Raw genomic sequence first — 12,072 nt, 5'->3', positions numbered from 1 at the left:
GAAAATGTGCGTGTGTGCTTTAATCTAGGATAGACCCTAAATTAATTGATGTACTAATTAGAAGGATCTTGTAGAGAGAGGAAGTTGGAAAAGAGGAATGTGGAGTTTAGCTGGGATAGAATCTAAAGTATTAGACGGGGAAAAAGGATCCTAGAGGGAGGGAAGAAATGGTGTAATATTGGAAAGTTTCTAAGTTTGCTGCTGGTAGGAGGTGGAGGTAGTTCCTATCTGATGTCTTCTGTTTAATCTTTGAAGCTTGGTGAGAGAGTGACAGATAGTAGTATTAGATAGTAGTATTAGAAGTTTCAGGTCTTAATGAAGAATGATAGTTACTAGATTTGGAAAACAGATTACTGGGCAGCATTAAGATTGAGGTTAGAGACCATGAGTTTATGTCTGTACCATGAGATTTTTTTAACTTCATAAGCTATTTCCAGTTTTTTTGTTTTCAAGTAATTGTTAATACCAAGAAATAGCTATCTCTGTCTTAGTCTCACCACAAATTATGAAGTATGACATCTTTTCTTGGCTTTAAAAATATCAAAAGAAAGTATAGTTGTTTTATTTTAGAATTTTAAAAATTTGTATTGGTGTATAAATGTTCAAAGCCAGCATATGGTTAAATGGAATAATTTTTCTTATTCTCAAGAACTACAGTTGACCCTTGAACAATGAAAGAGTTAGGGTACCAACTGCCACCCCCTGCACAGATGAAAATTCGCATGTAACTTTGACTCCCCCAGTACTTAACTACAAATAGCCTACTGTTGACTGAGAGCCTCACTGATAACATAAACAGTTGATTAACACATATTTTGTACAGTCTATGTATTATATACTGTATTCTTGCAATGAAGTAAGCTAGAGAGAAGTATATACCAAGAAAATCAGAAGGAAGAGAAAATATGTTTTATTTACCCTGTTCATTGAAAATAAGCCCACATATAAGTAGACCTGCACAGCTCAAACCTGCATTGTTCAAGGGATAGCTGTACTGTTTTATCTTTCAGATTTTGATGTTTCTTTCATGAGAAAAATTATGTGTTATTTGTTTTCTGTTTCAGGAGATTCACTGAACTAAAGCACTACAGTGATGAACTTCAGTCAGTCATCTCACATCTTCTTCGAGTCAGAGCGGTAAGTGGTCTCCGAGAATTTTTTGACACATACCTGTAATGAAGTACTGCTCATTTTATCATTATGTTTTTAAGTAATGGGTGTTATTTGTAACGTTTAACTGATTTTTACATTTAGGTTTGGTGTATTTATCATCCAAACTGCATTTAAAAAAAATGTGAAATGTTTTCTGGCATAAACAACTTGAAGAATTTTAGTTTATTGTTTGTATATGGTTGCTGTGACATCTTGTCAAAAGATGTGTTTCAGTGTTGGAAATATAATTTAATAAATGGGATTTTATGTCTACATATGATAATATGTTTTTTTCAAGGTTTGTGAAATAGTTTATATATGTTAGGCCAGCAGTTTTCTACTGGTGTGCCCCAAGAATTTTTAAAACATGCAGTGCCTATTTAGTCAGGGGCACCGACCCTGGGTCGGTCAGGGGCACTCTTTTCTTTCAATTGGCCAAAAAAAAAGACAACAGCCTACAGAACAATAGCCACTGGTGTGAATAAATCAAAATTATTCCTTTTTTTTTTTGTTAGATTGGCCAAAAATATATTTTTTTGGTGTGCTGCAGAATTTTAGTAATTTATGTGTGTCATGAGATGAAAAAGGTTGAAAATCACTATGTTAGGCCATCTAGTGTCTGTGCTGTTAAATTCTGCTAAATAAACTTACTTGACGTAATATTAGGTCTGCCATGACAAAAGGAACAAGAAATCAAGGAATAATCATTATACTTAGCATATAATTTAGCTGTAACAGACATGAAGAAAAATAGTTTTGGGTAAATCAGTGTACCTGGAAAATTGTGTCATCCACTCTGATCCTTTGAGGTAAACCTAGAGGAGACTTAGAACTTGCCTTAAGGCTCGAAAGATGCTGCGTTACCAGGTCGAGGATCACATCTTATGCTGATTGTAGTCTTCCTGAAATGAAATATATTACCTAGGATTTATTTTAATAAAAGAATCTACTGGTAAAGGGTGGAGAGTAGGGACAGTTTTAGGTGAAACTGTATTGGCCATATAATAATTGTTGGTGAGTGTTGGGAAATGGAAAAATATCCTCCTATTTTCTACTTTTTGTATGTTTGAAGATTTCCACAGTAAGTGTAAAAACATTGAAGAGTCCCATGTTGGTCCAGTGTCCCCTTTAACCATTCTGAGTACCTTTGGAGTCCTTAAATAAATTGTAATATACTTTTTAGGAAAAGAAATGGTACCTGTGTGAATTATTAGGCTACAGCCAAGATCTAAGTATTGGAAAGGACTATGGATTAATGAGATACAATTTTTAGATCTTTAGTTGCCTTCAGATTACCCAAACAAATGAGGCAGCAGTTCTTGTGGAAAGTGGAGGTAGAGACAGAAAATCCAGAAGAATGGAAGAATAATTTATACTGCTTTGTCTTCTGTGCCAGAAAACTTGGGGAATTTACTTAAATCCGAGGTCTGGCTGATTATGCAAGCTGTATTCCTTTTAAAAGGCCTTTAACCAAAGGGAAAGGGGACACTGTGGAAAGCTTCATTTAGCAGGAGTACAAACAGTTCTGGGAGTCTTGGGCAGGCAAAGGTAGCTATTAAGCAGTCACATGACTAACCCCAGGTATTGACAGGTTCTTTCATACCCAGAAGAAACTAGGAGACAAAGCAGAAAAACCAGCCAGAATTAGATTTATCAGAAATTTCAGAGATGAGTGGTGAACTGGACAAATTTTAACAGTGAAAAACTCAGAAAATTCACAAAGCACAGTGAATATAAGGGAGACCTAAAGGAGCGAGAAATGGTTGTCATTGTGAGGCTGTGCTGCATATCACGTAGCCTTAAAATATGGATGATTCCTTTCGTAAAACAAGTAAGAAAATTGTCACAAGGCAACATATGAAAGTGATTATATTTGGTTTTCTGCTAGTATTTTAAAGTGTATTTAAAAATGTGATTAAATGCCCTGGCTGGTGTGACTCACCAGCCTGCGAACCAGGGGGTCACTGGTTTGATTCCTGGTCGGGGCACGTGCCTGGGTTGCGGGCTGGGTACCCGGTGGTGGGGGGCGCACGAGAGGCGACATACATTGATGTTTCTCTCCCTCTTAAAAAATGTGATTAATAACCTTTAAAGATCATAACAAAATTTAACTATGATATTAAAGAAAAATTTTAAAGAATGTCCCACACAGCGTTTTTTGTATTTCTTTTTATATTCTCTCTAGACTCCACTGTTAATCCTTTTAACTATTCTCAACCATGCCAAACTGGTTTTTGCCCTAGGACTTTTATTTGTTCTTTCCCATGCCTGTACTGTTATTCCCACCCTAAAAGATCCTCCTTTGGCCTGTTTTCCCTCATTATTCAGTTTTTGGCTCAAATGCCTCTTCACAGAAATCTTTCCTGGGCATCTTATATAAAATAAAATGCAATTTTCTATCATTTCCTGGTCATTTTCTGTCAATGCTGTTGTCTTTATAGCAACACTGTCCAACATTGTATTCTGTACTCATTTGTTAATGATCGATTGTACGTGAGCTCCACAAGAACAGGAGCTTTGCTCTCTCATTGCTAATTCCCTATAATAATGCCTGACTCACAGTAGACACTTACTGCATAGTAATTGGATGAGTAAATGAATGTACAGAGTATATGCTAACAGTAAGTATGTTTAAAAAGATCTGAAAAAGCAGTAAGATAACATTGGTTTTTGAATTTAGTTATAAACTACTAATACAACTGGTTACTACTGTGTATATGACAAGAACCTCTAAAGAAATCAACCTTGTCATCAAAGAGTTTGTAATGCTCAAGTGAGAGAATTCTTAGTATGGAAATTTATCCTCAACTTAATGAATTCAGCTTCAGAAACTATTGATATGAAAGGTAGCTTGAACTCTTCAAAGGAAAGGTAGCACTTGATCTGTGAGTCACATTGAAATTAAATGTCTAAATGAGAGAAATGCCAATGAAAAATACAGAATGCTTTATGATTAGCTAAAATTCTGATTGTTCTAAAATTGGGAGAAAGGCTATTTAGTCATGGACAGTAACACAAAAGTAAAAGTAGGAGGTTAAAGCGCAACACTGACAAGCCTGTAAATAGTGCAGAAAGTACCACGGGAAGGGCCTTTTTGTAACATTCAGAGCATCATGAAAAAGCCTTAATGACTTGTTAACAGATGTGGAAATAGAATTAATTGACTTGTCTTTTCTGTCAAAGATGAGAAAACTAGAAAAGGCAAAAAATAAATTATAGGTAAGTTAAAGAATTAAATCTTTAGGACATCAAAATCGAACAGCCAGAAAGAGCAGATGGTTTTCGACTGGGAGAGTCTAGGTTTGTCATTTACCAGGGCCTTTTGGCAAATCTAGTAACTTTTCAGAGTTTTTTTTTTCTTTGCTGGCAAATGGGAATATCTGCCTGGCATATAGAAGTGCTGAATAAATATTTGTTATATGAATGTGTACCTTATTTATTCATAGAGTTATGAGACTCAAATAAGATCTTTTAGTTTTAGAAACTAAAACAAAAGAAAATAATATTGATATCTAACAGTTATGCACCACTGTATATTATTCTTATCTACTTTCCCCAGTAGGTCTTTGAAGGTAGATACTGTTTATTGTACGCACATTGTAGATTAGGAAACAGGGCAAATGAAGTTGAGTAGTTTGCCTAATACCACAGTGGCAAATAAATGTGTGGAGCCAGAATTTAAACTTTTGTCTGTCTGACTCCAGAACCCATGCTTTTGACCAACTACAAATGCCTGTTGATAAAGAACATGAATAAAAGCAGATTGAGGGAGAAGAGAACTGATTTTCACTGATCAGCTTGCTTATTGCCAAGAACCTTACAAATGTCATCTTATTTAATCCTCATAGTCATATGTTGAAGATTGTTTTCACATTTCACAGAGGAAGGTATAATAGTAAGGCTTGGAGTGGTTTAATATAGTCTCCAAAGTCAAACTCTAAAGCAAGAAGGAAATGGAATTCGAGTTTACATTTGTCTGACTTCAAATCCCTTATTCCTACCACATACACTGCCTTTCTAGGGGAAGTCAAATTTAAAATAGGCGGTGGGGATGGGGTGTTTAACTTTGCTAATACTCTAAAAATACAAATTATAATATTGAGATACTATTTAACATTTAATTTGTAGGTGGTAATATCTAGTGTGAAATTTAGTGATGATGGCAGCATTGAGTATTACATACTGCTCCTTTGGGAACCATTTTGGTAGTATCATGAGTCTAAAATCTTAGTGTTTGGCTTCTCAGGAGATAATTCAAAAGAAAAGAAAAACTGTATGTTTCCAGATTTTCAAAATAAGATCATTTAATAGGATGCCATAAAACTTTGTTCTTTTTAATATCTAATTCCCTGGAGTTTCAGTGAATATAGGGAAGACTTTATTATTTTTTTAAAGATTTTATTTATTTATTTTTAGAGATAGGGGATGGGAGGGAAAAAGGGAGAGAAACATTGATATGGGAGAAATACATCAATTAGTTGCCTCTCACACACCCCCATATGGGGACCTGGTCTGCAACCCAGGCATGTGCCCTGATGGGAAATCGAATTGGCAACCTTTTGGATTACAGACCCACACTCAATCCACTGATCCACATCAGTCAGGGCAAGAAGACATTCTTATCATAAGTACAAATGATTCAGAGCTGGGTAGGATGTTAGGATGAGTTTGTCATATTTCTCCTATTGTTACAGAATCAGCTAGGTGTTAGCTCTTCTCTGTCAATTGTCAGATGATCAATTTTCAAAAGAAAGACTTGGCAAAAAGAAAGAAATTGAAAAGCAGTCTAGACTCAGTCATTGGGTATAGCCCCCTTTTCCTGGCACCAGTATTCTTGATTACTGCCACCCATTGAATTAATCTGGTTTCAGGTTTTAGTAATTTATATTTTATTTTTCTGCCATTTTTGTCTTTCCTTTTCGTCAGATATTATGATTTTTGGTCTAAGTTTATAGTTTTTATTTGCTTCCTCTTCTTTCTCACAGCCCTGATGATCTAGATATAAGTCACTCCATGTTTTAGTGACTAAAACAGTTTATTTCCATGAATAGTTCACACCAGAAACACTGCTGGTCTAATAATTGCAGAGTGTCTACTTGTTGCCTAGTTCATGAGTAAACTAGTTCCTCATGGAGTTGCTCACCTTTCTGGAGGATGAAAACTCTTGCCCTTTTTTTTTCATTTGCAAGTATTTTTTATTTAGGTAAGAGATCATAAAATAATTTTTATAATACACATAAGAACCTGTCTGGTGTGGCTCAGTGGATTGAGTGCCCGCCTACAAACCAAAGGTTTGCTGGTCTGATTCCCAGTCAGGGCACATGCCTGGGATGCAAGCCAGGTCCCCAGTTGGGGGTGCATGAGAGGCAACCACCACTGATGTTTCTCTCCTTCTCTTTTTCCCTCCTTGCCCCTCTCTCTAAAAATAAATGAATAAATCTTTTAAAAATAAAGAACACATTTAAATGAATAAAAGTAAAATGACAGGTGACAGAATTTAGTGTTTATAAATGAGATCATCAATAACTTTAACAATTTAGAGAAGAAATTCAAAGTGCACTTGAAAGTTTGAGACCATTCTTTATAATATTAAATATTAGACTTTTAAAGAAATACATTATTTAATAATTTTTCAAATGATTTCATAACATATTTCTAGACGCTGTCTTAATATGGACAAAAAAAGTAAAATTTTAAGAACTTTGTCAAGCAAAGTATTAGTCCAGAGCAGCTTGTGAAGTTTACTTTTTTATATAAAGATTCTTCAATTTACATTTGTTCTTGTTACAGGAATGGAAAGAAGCTGACATGCTAAGTATATTTGAGGCGTCTGTAAGCTATGCAGCAAAACTAATTACTTTTAAAAGGCTATATTCTATGAAAATGTGCCCCACACAGCATCTGTGGTAACTGAGCAAATGTAAACCATTGTCTTCTAAATAAAACATTTAACTCCCAATCTCACACAATATCCCCTAAGTCCACATCTCCTGTTCAAAGCCTCAAACTCTTTGAAAAAGTCTTTACCTCCATCACTAAAAATGTTTCCATGAAGTCCCTTAGAAATTTTTTTAGAAGTCTAGTAACAAGATACATGCAATAGAGGACCACAACTTAAAGAAAAAAGTACTGAGGCTAGACTGACCTCTAACCCCTGGAAGAACTCTCTACTTTGAGACCCGCAGCTCCAAGACAACTTAAAGTTTCTTTCTTAAAAAAAAAAAATCATAAATAACTGAATAATTAGATTTCTAGGAAAAAGAGATTTTTTAAATCAAAATTTAGCAATATCAACTATAATGAATTTTCTTCCAATCATTTATGAATGACAGAAGGGAAATAAGTTGGAGCTTTAATACATACAAAAGATACTGCATAATATATGGTGAATATTGGCATATACCCTTACATTTTTAGTTTTTAATTTTTTAAATATATTTTATTGATTATGCTATTAGAGTTGTCCCATTTTCCCCTCTTTATTCCCCCTCCACACTGCACACCCCCTCCAACCTGCATTCCTCACCTTTAGTTCATGTCCATGGGTCATACATATAAGTTCTTAGGCTTCTACATTTCCTATACTATTTTTAACCTCCCCTTGTCTATTTTCTACCTACCATTTATGCTACTTATTCTCTGTACCTTTTCCCCTTCTCTCCCCCTCCCCACTCTTTGCTGATAACCCTCCATGTGATCTCCATTTCTGTGGTTCTGTTCCTGTTCTAGTTGTTTGCTTAGTTTCTTTTGGTTTTGCTTTAGGTGTGGTTGTTAAGAATTGTGAGTTTGCTGTCCTTTTACTATACATGTTTTTTCTTTATCATCTTTTCTTAGATAAGTCACTTTAACATTTCATATAATAAGGGCTTGGTGATGATGAACTCCTTGAACTTGACCTTATCTGGGAAGCACTTTATCTGCCCTTCCATTCTAAATGACAGCTTTGCTGGATAGAGCAATCTTGGATGTAGTCCTTGCCTTTCATGACTTGGAATACTTCTTTCCAGCCCCTTGTTGCCTGCAAGATTTCTTTTGAGAAATCAGCTGATAGCCTTATGGGAACTCCTTTGTAGGTAACTGTCTCCTTTTCTCTTGCTGCTTTTAAGATTCTGTCCTCATCTTTAATGTTGGACAATGTAATTCTGATGTGCCTTGGTGTGTGCTTTCTTGGGTCCAACTTCTTTGGGACTCTCTGAGCTTCCTGGACTTCCTAGAAGTCTATTTCCTTTGCCAGATTGGGGAAGTTCTTCATTATTTTTTCAAATAAGCTTTCAATTTCATGTTCTTCCTCTTCTCCTGACACCCCTGTGATTTGGATGTTGGAACATTTAAAGTTGTCCTGGAGAAGATTCCTAAGCCTTTCCTCATTTCTTTGAATTCTTGTTTCTTCATTATGTTTCAGGTGAATGTTTATTTCTTCCTTGTCCAAATCGTTGATTTGAGTCCAGGTTTCCTTCCGGTCACTGTTGGTTCCCTGTATATTTTCCTTTATTTCACTTTTTATAACCTTCATTTTTTTCCCTCTAATTTGCAACCATATTCAACCAGTTTTGTGAACATCCTGATTACCAGTGTTTTGAACTGTGCATCTGATAGGTTGGCTATTTCTTTGTCGTTTAGTTGTATTTTTTCTGGAGCTTTGATTTGTTCTTTCATTTGGGCCATATTTTTTGTCTCGGTGTGCCTGTTACGTAGTAAGGGGTGGAGCCTTAGGTGTTCACCAGGGGAGGGCAACCCATGTTGCTGCATTGTGATGCTGTATGTGGGAGAGGGGTCCAAGAAGAAACAATGCCACTTGCTCTGCTCTCTGCTGGTTTTCAGTCACATCCTTCACTTCCCATGATCAAATTGGGTCCTTCTAGTGCTGATTCCCAGGTGGGTGGGCTTGTGTACATTCTAGGACCCTGTGGGTCTCTCCATTGTACTCTTCTGTGAGGTTGGGAGTTTCTCCTGCTGCCTCAACCCTCACAGATTTTTTCATTCAGATGTTTGAAATGAGGCTTCATTTCCCTGTATTCGAATCCTGGTTTGTACAATCTGTCTTGCTCCCCAGTTGTTCCTCTCCATTTATCTGCATGTGAATGTGGGACTGCCCTGTCCCCAGCTGACACCTTGCCACGAGTCCTCTCTGCCCAGCTGCCCATCTCCACCCCTCCTACCAGTCTGGATGAATGTGTCTTCTTTAACTCCATGGTTGTCAGACTTCCATACAGTTCAATTTTCTGTCAGTTCTGGTTGTTTTTTGTTTTTAAATTTGTTGTTCTTATTTTGGTTGTGCGAGGAGGCACAGTGTGTCTGCCTATGCCTCCATCTTGGCCGGAATTTCCAAAACAGTGCTACTTTCAAGGTCTAGACTTCATCATTTCCCATTCTGTGAAACCTGTAGGTTCTGTACAGGGAGATTTTGCTGGTGTCTAATTTCTGTCACCTTTTCCTTTTTTGTTACTGGAAGTGATGGGGTGTTTGAAACACCATGATTTAATTTATTTTTCTTTTATTAGTTCGAGAAAGAGGGGAAGGGAGGGAGAAAGAGAAGGAGAGAAACATCGATGTGAGAGAGAAATGTTGATCAGTTGACTCTTGCATGCCCCCCAACTGGGTACCAAACTCACAACCCAAGCATGTGCCCTGACTGGGAATTGAATCTGTGACCTTTCGGTTTGCAGGACAGTGCCCAACCAACTGAGTGATATAAGCCAGGGCCACAACATGATGGTTTTTGAGGACAATGTTCTTAGGGTGAATTTCCTGTTTGGTTTCTAGTTTGCTTCTTGAGTTTTCACCTTTTCCTGCACTCCACGCATTGCCCTTGTCAAATCAGCCACAAAGACATACGAGTTCTTTTTCATGTTCCTGCTTGACCTGTTGTGTTACATGGGTAGTAGAGGAAGATGTGTTTTGCTTTAATAATTTCTCCTAAATGGGCTTTGTATTTATAGTGATAATGGAGGTACTATCGGGTGTTCTACAAGCTGCCTTCTTGACAATGTTCTCCAAAGTGTTCCAGGAAAGGCTTGACACTTGCTCCTTTTGGTGTTGTAGGTTTGCCTTAGATTGAGACTACAGACAAGTTTCTCTATTTAATTCTTTGGGCTAAACTGTCTGGGATACAGCTGACTTCCCAATAGGTTTTAATATCTCTGTTTTCAGAGGACTAAAAGGAGTGTTTTAATTCCGGATTAATCGCTCAGGATTTTGTACCTCACAATATTTAACGTCGATGATGGGTATAGAAAATTTCACAGGGGAGGAAGGAGCCTTTGTAGAGCTGAAAACAGCAACCCTAATCAAAGATGCACCCTTACCTCTCTAGTAGGGGCTTTATTCAAAGAGGTATTGCTCTCCCTTTGGGAACAGCATGTAGCTTCCTGCTTAATACTGCTGCTATTGATCCTAGAGATGCTACACTTGCAGAGGAAACTTTGGATGAAAACTCTGACCTCCTTTCATTATACTCTTATGGATCAAAATATTTTTCAGACTTCTAATTACTGTAGTAGAAACTCCTTTTATACTAGCTGCCAGGAGTGATATACTTTAAAGAAAGAAAATTACCTACCTGGATTGACCAACTTTTCCTTAAACAGTTATTTTGGATTTGTATCATGTACTTATGTTGCTCTTAATTCTTGTTCTTTTTTTTTATTTAATTTTTTAATCTTCTGAGCACATTTTTTCATTGCTTTTAGAGAGAGAGAAAGGGAGGCAGGAGATGGGGGTCAGGAGGGACATCAGTGTAAGAAAAAAACATCAATTGGCTGCCTTCTTGCATATGCCTGGACTGGGTATTGAACACTCAACCTGGGTATGTGTCTTGACTGGGAATTGAACCCATGACCCTTCAGTCCATGACACAACACTCTAGCCAACTGAGCCATACTAGCCAGGGCTAGGTTTGTTTTTATATATATATATATATACACACACACACACACACACACACACACACACATATATACACACACGTGTATATATATATACATATATATATACATACACACACACACATATATATATTTTATTGATTATACTATTACAGTTGTCCTGATTTTTACCCCATTGCCCCCCTCCACCCAGCACTCCCTACTCCCTCAGGCAATTCCCCCACCATTGTTCATGTCCATGCATCATGTGAATAAGTTCTTTGGCTACTCCATTTCCCAAACTGTACTTTACACCCCTATGGCTATTCTATAACTACCTATTTATAACTTCTTAATCCCTTCATCTCTTCTTTCATGCTTCCCCTCCCCCACTCATCTGGGACTCATCTGGTAACTACCTTCCTTTCTCTTTCTGCTTTTGAGTCTCTCTTTATCTTTAACCTTTGGCCTTTTAATAATGATGTGTCTTGGAGTGGGCCCCTTTGTATCCCTCATAATTGGGATTCTGTGCACTTCGTGGAGTTGATTATCTATTTCCTTCACCAAATTAGGGAGGTTTTCTTTCACTATTTTTTCAGATATAGTTCCAATTTCTTGCCCTTTCTCTTCTGGCACCCCTATGATGCAAATGTTGAACCTCTTGAAGTTGTCCCAGAAGCTGTTTATACTATCTTCATTTTTTTGGATTGTTTTTTCTTATTGTCCTGATTGGTTGTTTTTTGCTTCCTTGTGTTCCAAATCATTGATTTGATTCTTGGCTTCATCTGCTGTACTGGTTATTTCCCTGTAAATTATTCTTTATTTCAGTTACTGTATCTGTTGTTTCTGACTGGGTCTTTTTTATGTTGCTGAGCTCCTAACTTCGTTGAGTATCCTTATAACCAGTGTTTTCAACTCAGTATTTAATAGATTACTTATCTCCATTGCATTTAGCTCTTTTTCTGGAGTTTTGATATAGTCTTTCATTTGTGCCGTGTTTCTTTGTCTCCTAGTTTTGGCAGCCTTCCTATATTTGTTTCTGTGTATTAGGTAGAGC

General features: G+C 36.8%; 1 protein-coding gene across 1 annotated transcript in view; it reads left to right on the top strand.

The window, feature by feature from the left end:
- The window catches only part of SNX4 (sorting nexin 4), a 75,793-nt gene that overhangs the window by 31,611 nt on the left and 32,110 nt on the right, over positions 1-12,072 (top strand). The window contains exon 7 of the mRNA XM_045852038.1: positions 1,065-1,137. Within this exon, the coding sequence (XP_045707994.1) occupies positions 1,065-1,137 (73 nt within the window). The remainder of the gene's footprint in view (positions 1-1,064; positions 1,138-12,072) is intronic.

This window comes from Phyllostomus hastatus, unplaced genomic scaffold (genome assembly GCF_019186645.2).
Source record: "Phyllostomus hastatus isolate PE091 unplaced genomic scaffold, TTU_PhHast_1.1 phas_contig_86, whole genome shotgun sequence".
Classification (NCBI taxonomy): domain Eukaryota; kingdom Metazoa; phylum Chordata; class Mammalia; order Chiroptera; family Phyllostomidae; genus Phyllostomus; species Phyllostomus hastatus.
This window is presented reverse-complemented; position numbering and strand designations above follow the sequence as displayed.